The sequence below is a fragment of the Erinaceus europaeus genome, chromosome 18, assembly GCF_950295315.1.
Source record: "Erinaceus europaeus chromosome 18, mEriEur2.1, whole genome shotgun sequence".
Classification (NCBI taxonomy): domain Eukaryota; kingdom Metazoa; phylum Chordata; class Mammalia; order Eulipotyphla; family Erinaceidae; genus Erinaceus; species Erinaceus europaeus.
This window is the reverse complement of record NC_080179.1, coordinates 16,940,495-16,956,136: the sequence shown is the minus strand read 5'-3', so window position 1 is coordinate 16,956,136 and position 15,642 is coordinate 16,940,495. Positions and strand designations below refer to the sequence as shown.

The 15,642-nt window shown below is 40.2% G+C and overlaps 2 protein-coding genes across 3 annotated transcripts in view; one reads left to right on the top strand and one right to left on the bottom strand.

Annotated features, from left to right (window-relative positions):
• CIR1 (corepressor interacting with RBPJ, CIR1) overlaps positions 1-820 on the bottom strand; it is a 43,596-nt gene extending 42,776 nt beyond the window's left edge. Inside the window, exon 1 of the mRNA XM_060177694.1 lies at positions 657-820. Coding sequence (XP_060033677.1) covers positions 657-728 — 72 coding nt within the window. The 5' untranslated portion in view covers positions 729-820. The remainder of the gene's footprint in view (positions 1-656) is intronic.
• A 76-nt stretch (positions 821-896) lies between these two features.
• The window catches only part of SCRN3 (secernin 3), a 302,935-nt gene continuing 288,189 nt past the window's right edge, over positions 897-15,642 (top strand). Inside the window, exons 1-6 of one of the 2 annotated variants that reach the window (XM_007537527.3) lie at positions 897-1,046; positions 4,018-4,053; positions 4,905-5,073; positions 7,508-7,689; positions 8,460-8,659; positions 11,968-12,180. In XM_007537527.3, the coding sequence (XP_007537589.2) occupies positions 4,918-5,073; positions 7,508-7,689; positions 8,460-8,659; positions 11,968-12,180 (751 nt within the window). In that variant the 5' untranslated portion in view covers positions 897-1,046; positions 4,018-4,053; positions 4,905-4,917. Of the gene's footprint in view, positions 1,047-4,017; positions 4,054-4,904; positions 5,074-7,351; positions 7,690-8,459; positions 8,660-11,967; positions 12,181-15,642 lie in introns of those variants that run through there. The other variant, XR_009545926.1, reaches the window with a different exon arrangement.

Sequence of the window (15,642 nt, the reverse complement as noted above, 5' to 3'; positions counted from 1 at the left end):
GAAGACAGAGAGGAGGAGAGAAAGATAGACACCTGCAGATCTGCTTCACCGCCTGTGAAGCGACTCCCCTGCAGGTGGGGAGCCGGGGTTCGAACCGGGATCCTTATGCCGGTCCTTGTGCTTTGCGCCACCTGCGCTTAACCCGCTGCTCTACAGCCCGACTCCCAGTCCCAAATCTTTTATCCACGCCATATTTATTTAGTCCTCATCACAATCTAACAAGTAAAGCGACTAGCACCGGTCAATCCTTAATTTACAGAGGGTCAGGAATATGTAATGCTTTATCCAAGGTCTGAGGAATGGAAGTGACTGTGTTAGGGCAACTCTAGTTCAGTTATGACAGCAAAGGCTGAACGCTTCCTATGTTGCCACTGTTTGCCAGGGCAAACTCAGCAAACCAACAAACGCCACCAGAATCTGCTAAAGACTCTGCTGTCTTAGCCAGTCTCCAGATGTTATGGCTCTGAATGACAGCGACAGGGACAGCGACGACGTGGCCACTAGTCTTGTGAGCGGTGTAGTATGAACGTAGAGACCGAGCTTTAAAAGCGAGTTTCTTAGCGAAGACTGAGAAGCAAGAACCCGAGAACTTTAGGTCTACATTCAACGACGGTGCACGTTGGCACTCGGAACCCTCCCCGGCTCCTTTTACTCACTTTTTTGATATTGGATTTGGAGGCAGGATGGAAGTCCTTCTTGCACATGAAATTTGCGAAAGACTTCCCCATCTTGAAGCCTGGGTGTGACAAAGGCAGCTGCCAGATCTCTACCGAACGTAAACAAACTCTGGCGCCCAACCGGAAGTACTCCTCTTGTGGCAGCGAGAACTTCCTGGGTCAAAGGTAACAGCTTCCGGTAACTAGCGGCTCCGCTGGCCTGTACCGCTCTCTCTCGGTCTGTCTCTTTGGGTACCCCGGGGACAGGTGAGGGGCGTGGACGGGGAGCGGGCGTGCTCAGGACCTGGAAAGGCAGGGTCAGCGAGGCGGCTGCAGCTGCAGGCTCCCGGGCTGAGTTCCTTTCTCATCGCTGCGGATGCGAGTTGGTTGGTGCTGCTTCTGCATGCGGTGCTGCAAGTTGGAAAGCTTTGTCTCTGCGACCTCTAAGTCTGTGCCTGTAAACTTTTCTGCACCTATGTCCTCATCAATGTTATGAAGACAGAAATTCTCGTCCTCCGGCGGAGGGTAGATAGCATAATGGTTATGCAAACAGACTCTCATGCCTGAGGCTCCGAAGTCCCAGGTTCAATTCCCCGCACCACCGTAAGCCAGAGCTGAGCAGTGCTCTAGTTAAAAATAAATAAATAAAATAATATAAAAGAAAAGAGGTTCTCGTCCTCACTGTAGCACCTCTGTGGGGGATGATACGAAGTGATGTTTTTGAAAGCGCTCGGTGTGAACTAGAGTCTCAAGATCCGCTGCGCCTGCCCGGTGACTTAGTCCCGCTGCTGGTTCCCCGCCTAAATTCTTCTTCTAGCGTTTGCCCTTCTTCCGTAGCCAGTGAACAGCGTCAGGTTGAGCCTGATGTAAAGTTTCGAGACCTCCTTTGAATCCGGAGAGGTGGCAGTCGTTGACTATGTGGGTCATAGTCTGTCTGGAGCCGCAGGGGCAGTTCGGGTCGTCTCTGGCTCCCCAGCGATGGAACATAGCGGCGCACCGGCCATGGCCTGTTCGAGCGATTGAGGAGGGCCCAATCATAACGTGCTAGGTCAAAGCCGGGTTGACGCTTGCAGGGGTCTGTGATGAGGTGTTTGTTCTTGACCTCAGCTGACTGCCAACTCTGTTTCCAAGAGTCTGGGACAGAGAAGTTCAGTGTAGGCGTAGGGGCCCGCCTAAATGGGCCAGAGGGTCTTCACCACTAGACAGTGTGCTCCATTCAGTCTTTGATTTGACCGCAGTTAAGCTCAGATCAGCTAGTGCAGCTTGACAGCCCTTGAGATTCCAACGTTGTGCGTGCATATATGGCTGCTAAGACTGTAACACATCTGCTGATCAAACCCTCTGGCGGAGTTTATGAGGTCAATTATAAAACCCCTTTGTGTGAAATTTACTCTTCTGTCAAAGAACTTTCATATAAGTGTCTGCCATGTTGTATGCACTGTGCAAACATATTTATGTCTTGACTTCTTAAACTCATGTTATAGCACCTTGAGGCGGGAAGCATAGAGAAGTTAAATAGGTTAAGCATCAGTGGAACATTCAAAATAGAAGATGTTCCAGGACTTAAAAGGTTGAAAATACAGAGAACAAAGCAGAAGCAATTGTTGCCTCGGTTTCCATCATTGAGAAAAGAATTTTAGAAGTTTCACACTGAAGCTGTTTTTTTTTTCTTCTTCTTCTTTTTTCTGTAATCAATTCTGTCTCCTTAAAATCATATGTTTATTTTAGGAGCTTTGCTCCCGGTGGGCTTTTTTTCCTTTTAGTTTCAGATAGAGACACAGAGAGAGACACCACAGCACTGTTCCATCACCTTTCAAGCAGCTTCCTCTGATGCAATGTGTTGGACAACTTTGTGGTGACCAGGGCTGGACTGGAGGTCCTCACACATGGTAAAGTGAGCTACCTCCCAGTCCCTTCATCATCATCATCACCAGCTCTGGTTTATGGTGGTTCTAGGGATTGAACAGCGGGAACTGTGGTGCCTCAGTCATGAAGGCCTTTTGCAAAACCATTACGCAATCTCCTCGGTCCCATTTATTTATTTTTAATATTTTATTTTGTTATTTATTGGACAGAAATAGAGAGAGAGGGAAGATGGGGCTCGAGAGAGACAACCTGCAGTAAAGTAGGTGAAGGTTAGGGCTTGAACCCAGGTCCTTGCACATTGTAACATGTACACTCTACTACGAGCGCCACCCCCTGCCCCGCCAGCCCCATTTATTATAATTTTTTTTCAAATTTTTATTTATTGATAGAGAAATACAGAAATTGAGAGGGAGGGGGAGGTAGAGAAGGAGAGAGACAGAGAGACACCTGCAGCACTGCTTCACCACTTGTGAAGCTTTCCCCCTGCGGGTGGGGACCCGGGCTCAAACCCAGGTCCTTACACAATGCAACATGTGTGACCTGGCCCACCCCAGTTATTATTATTATTTTTTAATTACTAGTATTTGCTTAGGTAAAGTTATTCCAAGTAAAAATGAAGGGAAAAATGTAAATTGTCTAAAGAGTCTATGCATTGGGAGTTCGGTGGTAGTGCAGCGGGTTAAGCACACGTGGTGCAAAGCACAAGGACGAACCCCCCGGCTCCCCACCTGCAGGGTTGTCGCTTCACAGGTGGTGAAGCAGGTCTACAGGTGTCTGTCTTTCTCTCCCCCTCTCGGTCTTCCCCTCCTCTCTCCATTTCTCTCTGTCCTATCCAACAACGATGACATCAATAACAACAACAAGGGCAACAAAAGGGAATAAATAAACAAATAAATATTTTTTTAAAAGAGTCTGTGCATCTTGGAGGCTAACAGAAAGATGGAAATACCTCTATTCCATTAAAAAGGAAGATTGTATAAATTTCAAGTATAGACGGGGCTGGGCAATGACACATACATTACCATGCGCTGAGGACCTGGGGTCAAGTCACGAGTGATAGAACATTACTGCAGGGTTCACTTTCTCTCCCTACTTCTGTCTCTGTGAGGGAAAAAGAGAGAGAGGAAAAGTGAAGAGAGGCTTCTGGGAATAGTAAAGTCATTGTGCAGATACCCAGGCCTGTGATACCCTTGATGGCAAATAAACAAACATGCAAAAGAACCCAAAGATAAACTTTTCTTTTACTAGTAAGATTTACAATTGTATATGTGGACTTTTTCCTGGAACTAGCAATAATTTGGAATCTTATCGTTATATTTTTGTTTCAATGATGTTTCAGAATTTCAGCCTTATTAATATTATAATTTTGTGTATTCTTTTCCAGCTCATAGAAGACTCCTTTCAGATTGGGCGGTGGGAATTGTGTGGAGTTGTACCCCTCCTACCCTATGGTTTTGTTAATTAATCCTTTCTTAAATAAAAAAAAAAAAAAAAGAAGAAGACTCCTTTCTTTCATTGAGGAAAGTACTAGGTAAATGATATTAAGACTTTTTCATTAGAAAATTTCCAGTGAGGATGGGAGTAGAGTAGATAGCATAATAATTCTGCAGAGATTCTCAGGTCTGGGTCTCCTGAGATCCCAGGTTCAATCCCCTGAACTACCATAAGCCGGAGCTGAGCAGTACTCTGGGAGAAAGAAAGAAAGAAGGAAAGAAAGAAAGAGAGAGAGAAAGAAAGAAAGAAAGAAAGGAAGGAAGAAAGAAAGAAAGAAAGGAGGCGCAAAGCGCAAGGACTGGATAAGGATCCCCTTTCGAGCCCTGGCTCCCCTCTCTGTCTTCCCCTCCTTTCTCTGTTTCTCGCTGTCCTATCCAACAATATTAATAACTACAACAATAAAACTACAAGGGCAACAAAAGGGAATAAATAAATAAATATAAAAAATTAAAAATATATATTTAAATAAAAAAGAAAAGAAAGAAAGAAAAGAAAAGAAAAGAAATTTCCAGTGATAACAATACAAGAATTAGTAAGACAGACTCCCAGCTTGCAAGGCTCTTGCTGTCCAATAAGGGGATTCAATATGTGCACCAATACAGTAGCATATAGTCTTTTCAGTAGTGAAGTTATATACAGAGAACCCCCAAATCTACGTAGACACAGTGTAAGGAAATTCAGGGACGACTTCAGGAGAAACATAACTGCAGTAGGTAAATGTGACCTATAGATTAGAAGGAGGTCGCTAGCATTGTCTCATTAATGCTTCACCAGTTCATTTTCTTATTGATTTTTTTCGTAGTTTATTATATTTCTTATTCAAGTAAACCTCATGTATATATTAAAATATGTTTTTCTTTTGATTCTTCTATTGCATGTGGTTTTCAGTTCTTTTTTTAAAATGGAACCATATTCCTGTGACACGTTTGTGGCTTTACCTCCAGCAACCGTTGGTAACAGAATTATTTTTGGAAAAAATTCAGATAGACTGTGTGATGAAGTGCAAGAGGTAGTTTATTTTCCTGCTGCAGTTCATGATAGCCTGAGACGTCTTAAGGTAAGCGAAATACATGTTTTGTTAATAATAAAGTGTCTTTAAAATATCAAAGTTATTTTTATCTCTATCATTAGTTATCTATTTGGCAGTGATTATAAACATTAAAAATTCAAGAATTTAAATGTGAAAAATAATTCCTATGTATATATGTAATGTTTATTTACTTAATTAATATTTTATTTATTAATTAATGAGCATGATAGGAGAAGAGAAGGAACCAGACATCACACTGGTACATGTGCTGCCGGGGGTTGAACTCGGGATCTCATGCTTATCCATTGTTCCACCTCCCAGGTCACTAATATTTATGTGTTTATTCCCTTTTGCTGCCCTTTTTATTATTGTAGTTATTATTGTTGTTGTTATTGATGTCGTTGTTGGATAGAACAGAGAGAAATGGAGAGAGGAGGGGAAGACAGAAGGAGAGAGAAAGACAGACACCTGCAGATCTGCTTCACCGCCTGTGAAGTGACTCCCCTGCAGGTGGGGAGCCGGGGGCTCGAACTGGGATCCTCACGCCAGTCCTTGCACTTGACACCACCTGCGCTTAACCCGCTGCGCTACCGCTGGACTCCCTGAAAAATAATTTCAGCCAGACCTAAATATCTAGTATTTTATCAGTGACTTGGAGGAAGTTGAAAAGACAATTATAATCTTGTTATAATTGTATTTATATTATTTAATAATAATTATTAAATTAATTATCAATCCTTTGATCAAATATTTGAAGTTTTAATATTTCATTTAATGAACATTATAACGTTAAATATTATGTGGTTTTTATATACCCAGCCTATTTTCTTTTGTTGTGATTCATTCTATCCTATCCTATCAACTAATGGTTCTCATTTTTCTCACAGCTGTGGACATACCAGAGGGATAACTTTACATGTGATCTACGCTTCCATGACAATACCCTAATATAATTTCCTTTTTTGGGGGGTCATCACTGGGGTTTCACTGCTTCAAGATGACTATTTCAGACAGAGACAGACACAAAAAGGGAGAAAAAGGGAGAGGGGGGGAGGGAGAGAGAGAGAGAGAGCGAGCATAACGCTAAAGCTTCCTTCAAAGCAGTGGGACCAGGCTCAAACCTGGGTCACATACATGGCAAAGCAGTGCATTGTATTATGCAAGGAAGCTACTTTCCTGCCCCCTAGTGCCATTTCCATATGGGATACCACATAGAACTTACATCATAATTAAGAAACACTGAACATTAAGAATGAGAACTTTGTGGTCCAGGAGGTGGCGCAGTGGCTAAGGCACTAGACTCTCAAGCATGAGGTCCTGAGTTCAATCCCTGGCAGCACATGTACCAGAGTGATGTCTGGTTCTTTCTCTCTCTCCCCTATCTTTCTCATAAATAAATAAATAAAATCTTTAAAAAAAAAAAAAAAGAATGAGAACTTTTTTTGTTAAGCTTCAAGTCATGTACATTTTCCTTTGCAAAGTGCTTCTGGGTTTCATAACTAGAAGGCATCTCTCTCCTGAATTTTCGTAGTTTCTTACACTCACTTGTCTTCATTGCCTTTAAACATATTTTATTACATACTAGTTATTTTACAAGTCTCAGTTTCTTGCAAACAAGATCTTCATCTGATTCATCTTTGTCACTAAAACATCTTATAGACCACCATTTAGTGTGTATTCAGCAAGTATTTGAATGATGTGTAACTCCAGAATGAAAAATTTCTGAATCTGTTTTAAGAGTATTTTTTAAAAAAATATTTTATTTATTTATTAATGAGAAAGATAGGAAGAGAGAGAAAGAACCAGACATCACTCTGGTACATGTGCTGCCAGGGATCAAACTCAGGACCTCATGCTTGAGAGTCTAATGCTTTATCCACTTTGCCACTTCCCAGACCACAAGAATAGTCTTTATTATTGAGAATTTCAATTTACTTATATTTCAGTTATCTCTTTCATAATGATCATGTCTTGATCTTTAAGACTCTGAACTTCAACAGCTTCATTAATCTTCGGGTTATTGCTATGACTTTGTTTTTATTATTTTTAAAAATTTATTTATTTTCCCTTTTGTTGCCCTTGTTGTTTTATTGTTGTTGTAGTTATTATTGTTGTTGTTACTGATGTTGTTGGATAGGACAGAGAGAAATGGAGAGAGGTGGGGAAGACAGAGAGAGGGAGAGAAAGACCTGCTTTACCGTCTGTGAAGTGACTCCCCTGCAAGTGGGGAGCCGGGGGCTAAAACCAGGATCCTTATGCTGGTCCTTGCGCTTTGCGCCACATGTGCTTAACCCGCAGCGTCACCGCCCGACTCCCTGCTATCACTTTTTTAAAAATTACTTTATTTAGAAAACATTAATTTAATTAAGGTGGTTGTCACAAGTCTTCAGTTCCACACCTCTCCAAGATATATGGCATCACATCTTACTCATTGCTATATCTTTTTTTTTTTTTTTTAAAGTGTACCTACATAGAAATTGAACAAGTTCCTGAAACATATGCTGTTGTCCTTAGTCGCCCAGCTTGGTTATGGGGAGCAGAAATGGGAGCCAATGAGCATGGAGTTTGCATTGGGAATGAAGCTGTGTGGGGGAGAGAAGCAGTCTGTGATGAAGAGGCACTGCTGGGCATGGACCTTGTCAGGTTGTCTCTGTTATGTTCTTGCACTATAAAGTTTGCTTACATGAGGGTAGGGGTAGACTGCATAATGGTTATGCAAAGAGGCTCTCATGCCTGAGGCTCCAAAGTCCCAGGTTCAATCCCCCTATCACCATAAGCCAGAGCTGAGCAGTATTCTGGCGTCTCTCTCTCTCTGTATGTGTCTGCATCTCTCTCTCTCTGTATGTGTCTGCATCTCTCTCAAAAAATTAAATGAAATATTTTTTTAAATTGCTTATATATTTGAATTTTGGTCTAACTCTTCCTATTGTTGTTCTTTGGACTATAATACTTTATTATAGCTGGTGTAAAATGCTTTAATGTATAGATATCCCAAATATCATTACTTCGGAAAGGGAACAAGTTGGAAACATTTGATTGGAAATATTAATATACTTTATCATGCCATAACTGTCACAGTATGGAAGTATATAAAAACTATACATTATAAACTTTAATCCTCATTTTACAGGCGAGTTTTGGTGGTAAAGGAAATGACCAATAAATTACACAACTGGAATGGAATACTGAATTAAATGGAATATGGAATTTGAACTGCTTGACTCCAAACACTTTGTTTTCATGATTACAAATGAACTTCAGAAAGAATAGCTTAGAAGTTGTATAGCAGTTTTTCTGTTAACTTGAAAGAAGTTTCACTTTGAATATAAACATAAAATCCTTTGTACATGAAATTATTTAAGGAAAAAATGATGAAATTTTATTTTAACCTGATGTTATTATGTTGATTTTAGGCTTGGCCTTGAGAGAGCTGATACAGCTGAAAAAGCCCTCAATGTTATTGTTGATTTATTAGAAAAACATGGCCAGGGTGGAAACTGCTCAGAAGGTACCATGCTATTCAGCTATCACAACAGCTTCCTGATAGCTGACAGGAGTGAAGCCTGGATTCTGGAGACTGCAGGGAAGTATTGGGCGGCAGAAAAAGTACAAGGTATGGATGCCTTTTCAGGAATTAATTTCTTTTTACAAACTAAAATACCCCCTTAGTTACAGACATTGCATTTCATTGCCTTTCAAGATTAATGATTCAGTGCAGTGAAGAGTTGAACTGCAGGAAAAAAAAAAAAACATGTGAAAGAACATACAGTGAAAAAGTTCTATAAAGAGCTTCCTTGAAACTGAGAAAAAGGTGGTCTGGTAGATGTTGCAGAGGATAAAGCATTGGACCCTTAAGCATGAGGGCCTGAGTTCGATCCCCAGCAGCACATGTAGCTGAGTGATGTCTGGTTCTTTCTCTCTCCTTTCTCATAAATAAATAAATGAAATCTTTAAAAAAAAAAAAGAAACAAAACAGTAGTGTTATCACTTTATCATATGTATGAATACAAATTTCATTTTTTAGGAATGTAAATTTCATATAATTTGTATTTTCATGCAGCAGTTCTTGGCTGTTTTATAGAACTTTTCCACTTTTTAAAATTTTCTTTATTGTGGGATTAACGGTTTGTAGTCATCAGTAAAATACAACAGTTTGTGTAACATTTCTCAGTTTTCCACATGACACTAACCCCTTCTAGGTCCTCCTCTGCCATCATGTTCCAGACCCTGAGCCCTCCCCCACATTTCTTTTTGGTGCCTTTGTGGCCTCGTCCCAACACAGTCACACTGTCCCAGTGCATTCTAATTTTTCTTTTCTTTGAATTTCAGAGATAGAGGAGAGACATCATGGCAGTGGTCCACCACTCATGGAGCTTTCCCTTGGTGCTGGGCTTGGTGCTGGGCGTTCAACCCTGAGTCCTCAAACATGTTATAGTGTGTACTGTGTACCAAGTGAGCTCTCACTTGGCTCCAGTTTTTTTTTTCTCTCTCTCTCTCTCTTTTTTTCTTTCTCTATTTGTTTATTGGGTAGAGACAGCCAGAAATTGAGAGGGAAGGGAGTGATACAGAGGGGAGAGACAAAGATACCTACAACCCTGCTTCACCACTTCCAGAGTTTCCCCCTGCAGGTAGGGGACCCTGGGCTGGAAACCTGTCCCTGCGCATTGTAGCATGTCTCCTTAACCAGGTGTGCCACCACCCGGCCTGGTTTTTTTTTTTTTTTTTTTTTTTTTTGCCTCCTGGGTTATTGCTGGAGCTCTGTGCCTGCACTATGAATCCACTGATCCTGTGGCCATTATTATTATTATTTTTTTAATGGGGAAGATAGGAAGAGAGACCTGCAGACACTTGCAGACCTGCCTCACCGCTTGTGAAGTGACCCCCTGCAGGTGGGGAACTAGGGGCTTGAACCTAGATCCTTGCGTGGGTCCTTGTACTTCGTACCATATGTGCTTAACCCGGTGTGCCACTGCCTGCCCCATCCCCACCTTTTTTTCCTTTTTTAAAAAAAAAATTTTTTTTTTATATTTATTTATTCCCTTTTGTTGCCCTTGTTGTTTTATTGTTGTAGTTATTATTGTTGTTGTCGTTGTTGGATAGGACAGAGAAATGGAGAGAGGAGGGGAAGACAGAGAGGGGAGAGAAAGATAGACACCTGCAGACCTGCTTCACCGCCTGTGAAGCGACTCCCCTGCAGGTGGGGAGCTGGGGTTGGAAGCGGGGTCCTTATGCCGGTCCTTGTGCCGGTCCTTGTGCTTTGCGCCACCTGTGCTTAACCCGCTGCGCTACAGCCCGACTCCCTCTTTTTTTTTTTTTTTTTTTTAATAACCATTATGCTGTCTCATTATGCTCCACTTTTTCACTTTTTTTTTTTTTTTAAGACTGTATTTACTCTGGGGTGGGGGAAGGGTTCAGGTCTTGGAACATGATGGCAGAGAAGGACCTAGAGGGGGTTGAATTGTTATGTGGAAAACTGAGAAATGTTACATATGTACAAACCACTGTATTTTACTTTTGACAGTAAACCATTAATCCCCCAATAAAGAAAAAAGATTATTTCACTACATTTTTTTTTCACTACATTTTTTTTTAAAAAGATTTTTATGTATTTATTTGTGAGAAAGATAGGAGGAGAGAGAGAATGAACCAGATATCATTCTGGTACATGTGCTGCTGGGGATTGAACTTGAGACCTCATGCTTGATAGTCCAGTGCTTTACCCACTGCACCACCTCCCTTACCACCACTTTTTCACTTTTTACTAAGTTTACCATTTCTTACTCTTTTAACTTTGGATTGAATTCTAACATTTTTTATTATATATAGGTATGGAACTGAGGAAAGGGGAGTGTTGATATCATTAAGTAAAATAATATGATTTGATTATTTCAGAATGCCTTACATTTTTCAAAATAATTTCTTTGTTACCTTATTTTCTTTTCAGTTTTCAAGTGAGAAAGTCCACCAATATGAAGTGATTTACTCATAGCAGTGAGTGAAAGACTTAGAATTTAATCTTTTCTTTTTTTTTTAGAATTTAATGTCTTCATCCTGATTTTTAGTTCAATACTTTTTGGCTAGAATACTGCCACATGTACAAGTATGGCAACATACTTTGTTGTTGAGATTAGACAGATAGAGAGAGAGAGATAGGTACATAGACACTAGACACTACAACACGGTGGCTTCCTTCAGTGCATTTGGCACTGGACTTAAATCTGCATCACTCACATGGCAAATCAGCTATCCAACTGGTCTGTTTTGCCTTTACTACTACTTCTTTTTAAAATTTCTTTATTGGGGGATTAGTGGTTTACAGTCAACAGTAAAATACAATAGATTGTACATGCGTAACATTTCTCATTTTTCCACCTAACAATTCAGCCCCCACTAGGTCCTCCTCTGCCATCATGTTCCAGGACCTGACCTCTCCCCACTCTACCACATCTTTTTAGATTGAATTTTTATTATTTATTTTTTAAAATTATCTTTATTTATTTGCTAGAGACAACCAGAAATTGAGAGGGAAAAGGGTAATAGAGAGGGAGGGAGACAGAGAGACACCTGCAGCCCTTGTGCATGGTGAGCCTGTGTGCTCAACCTTGTGTACCACCACCTGGTCCCCAAAACATGTGATTCTAAAAGGACAACACAAGAAATTATGGACATGGAAAGATCTTATATCTTGGTTGTGTTATTATCAGGATTCTGGTTGTCAGTACTATTCAAGATGCTACCAGGATCTCTGTTCTTATAACTGCCTGTGAATCTGAAAATAAAGTTTTATGTAAAAATAATTTATCTTCTTGAATATGTTATTAGATGTACTTGGTACAAATGTTAGAAGCCTATATTTGTATTCATATGGTGACTAAGAGAGTTGATCTTTTTCTTCTTCCTTTTGCTCTTCTTTGAGAATAGAGGGAGTTCGTAATATTTCTAATCAGCTTTCTATAACAACCAAGATTGATCGGGAACACCCAGATATGAGAAACCACGCTAAGCAGAAAGGCTGGTGGGATGGCCAAAAGGAGTTTGATTTTGCAGCAACGTACTCTTACCTTGACACAGCCAAGATGACCACTTCACCAGGCAGATTCTGTGAGGGCTACAAGCTTCTGAATAAATACAAGGGTAATTTAATCTTTTAAAATAGTGTCAAAATGAAAAAATACATGCAAATGTAATGTATACATAATGTATACATTGAATCTGTTGTATAAGGAATGATTCTTTAAAAAGATATTTTTTTAAATTTTGTTTTATTTATAAAAAGGAAACACTGACAGGACCATAGGATAAGAGGGGTACAACTCCACACAATTCCCACCACCAGAACTCCGTATCCCATCCCCTCCCCTGATAGCTTTCCCATTCTCTATTCCTCTGGGAGTATGGACCCAGGGTCATTGTGGGATGCAGAAGGTGGAAGGTCTGACTTCTGTAATTGCTTCCCCGCTGAACATGGGTGTTGACAGGTGGATCCATACTCCCAGCTGCCTCTCTCTTTCCCTAGTGGGGTGGGGCTCTGGGGAGCTCCAGGACACATTGGTGGGGTTGTTCAGGGAAGTTTTTTTTTTTTTTTTTGCTCCAGGGTTACTGCCGGGGCTCGGTGCCTATACCACGAATCCACTGCTCTTGGAGACTATTTTTTCCCCTTTTGCCCTTGTTGTTTTTATCATTGTTGTGGTTATTATTATTGTTGTTGTTGTTATTGCTGTCTTTGGATAGGACAGAGAAATGGGGAAGACAGAGAGGGGGAGAAAAAGACAGATACCAGCAGACCTGCTTCACTGCCTGTGAAGGCGGGGGCTTGAACCAGGATTCCTACGCTGGTTCTTGGTATGGTAGCAAAGTCTGTATGGTGGGAGTAGATAGCACAATGGTTATGCAAAAAGACTCTCATGCCTGAGGCTCCAAAGTCCTAGTTCAATCTCCCGCACCACCATAAGCCAGAGCTGAGCAGTGCTCTGGTTATAAAAAAAAAGAAAGAAGAGGGTTGGGCAGTAGGGAAGCAGGTTAAGCGCACACGGCGCCAAGCGCAAGGACCAGCGTTAGGCATCCAGGTTTGCTCCCCCCGGCTCCCCACCTGCAGAAGGTCATTTCACTAGCAGTGAAGCAGGTCTACAGGTGTCTTATGTTTCTCTCCCCTTCCCTATCTTCCCCTCCTCCATTTCTCTTTGTCCTATCCAACAACAACACAGCAATAACAATAATTATAACAATAACAACGATAAACAACAAGGACAAAAAAAGGGAAAAAATAGCCTCCAGGAGCAGTGGATTCGTAGTGCGGGCACCAAGGCCCAGCGATAACCCTGGAGGCAAAAAAGAAAAAAGAAAAGTTTGTGATAGATTTTTTTCCCACAATATTTCAGTCTTACTGTTTTTAAAGTGCTGAAGTATCTTACACTTTAATTTATAAAGTATTTTGCCCTATAAATTTTTTCTGTAAAGTTTCTTAATATTAATTTCCAGGCAGATTATTTAAATTTATATGGATAGATATGTTTAGAAAAATGCTAAAATATGTTCTGTGTATGTAATATATGTACTTTGTCAAAGATGAAATATCTTTTTGATACCTTCATAGGAAATCTGCTAGTACATTATGTTTAATTTTTCCCCATGATTTTTCTAGATGGAAAAGCCTGTGTCTCTTCTTTTCGCTACCTGATAGCTATTAACTGCCTGCGTTTCCATCCAAATTGTATCTATATTCACTCATGTATCTTAAATAACTAGTTTAAATTGCTGTAAAATTGCACCCTGTGTTTTGCATTTATTTCAGTGAACCCTGTCACTGTAGTCTCAGTACTTATTCAATGCTTGCTAGTGGATTACTTATATCTATTTTACTCAAGTGGTCATGTAAATCCTCCTTTCGTTTTGAGAATTGTAGGTTTAGAAGACAGAAAACATTTTCATAATACCTGTATTATCAGAGTGTTATGGATCTGACACGGTTTTCATTAAAACCATTTATATGAATTTTTATTTGAATCATTTTAAAGTCTCACTAGGTGTTAAAGCTGTGTGCCTGACAGATTAGACAGGGAATGTGGTCTTTCGCTTTATTGCTTTGTCTTCGTATTCAGAACTGGTTTCAGATGTACTTTTTTTTCCATCCTGCATTTTTCAAAATTCAAAGGAATATATTGCTTCTTTAACAAGTTATGTATACACTGTCGAATTTGTAGTAAAACTTACTATGAAGAAGCTAAAACTTTACTACTAAACAATTTACTATAAAATAATTAATAGCCTGTATGCTTAGCTGAGAGCCGAAGACCAGATTATTTGAAGGAAGTTCATTTTATTTTATAATTTGAAATATTAAATTGTAATTTGAGTACAGTCTCACTGTATTTTTCTTTTGATTATTCCCATATCATAGATATGGGGGAATTCTTGATTTTCATATACTCTTTGTGATTTTTTAAAAATTAATTAATTTATGTATTACCTTTTGTTGCCCTTGCTTTATTGTTGTCGCCGTTGTTGGATAGGACAGAGAGAAATGGAGAGAGGAGGGGAAGACAGAGAGAGGGAGAGAAAGACAGACACCTGCAGACCTGCTTCACCGCCTGTGAAGCGACTCCCTGCAGGTGGGGAGCTGGGGGCTCCAACCGGGATCCTTAAGCCGGTCCCTGCGCTTTGCGCCACGTGCGCTTAACCCGCTGCGCCACCGGCCCGACTCCACCCTTCGAGATTTTTTTCCACTTTTTAATTTTGTTACTGTCATTTAGTAGAGTTTGAGAGAAAAGATTCAAATACTTCTAGTCAATCAAATACGTTAAAGTAATTAGCTTCTTTAGAATTTGATTTTAATGAAATAATTAAACATTTCCATACCAAGTATTTGAATATATCTAATTTGATGAGTTTTGTGTTTTAATTTTGGTACCAGGGATTGAACTCAGGACTTCATACCTCTATCACTGAGTTACTTTTCCAACCACTGTGCTTTTTTTTGTTTGTTTGTTTTTTATCTACTTTTAACACTATGGGTGCACCACTGTTCATTACTATTATTAAGAATTTCAGGGGCCAGGTGGTGGCGCAGCTGGTTAAGCGCTCACATCACAGTACGCAAGGACCAGGGTTCAAGCCCCTGATCCCCACCTGTAGGGGGAAGCTTCATGAATGATGAAGTAGGGTTACAGGTGTCTCTCTATCTCCCCCTCTCCTCTCAATTTCTCTCTGTTTCTATCAATAACAAATAAATAAAATGATTAAAAAAAAGAATTTCATAGTATTTCTGGGTAGCAGTGACTGATATTTAAAATGGAAACATAACATTTTGTTTGTTTTTAGACAGAGGCAGAGAGAGAGAGTAAATGGATCACAGCACCCAAGCTTCTTTCAGTGCACTGGGGGCCGAGCTTGAACTTGGGTTACATACATGACAAAGCAGCACACTGTTACTGTTGTTGTTGTTGTTATTATTATTATTATTTGCCTCCAGGGTTATTGCTGGGGCTCAGTGTCTGCACTACGAATCCACTGCTCCTGTAGACTATTTTTTTTCCCTTTTGTTGCCCTTGTTGTTTATCATTGTTGCTGTCATTATTATTGTTGTTGTCATTACTGTTG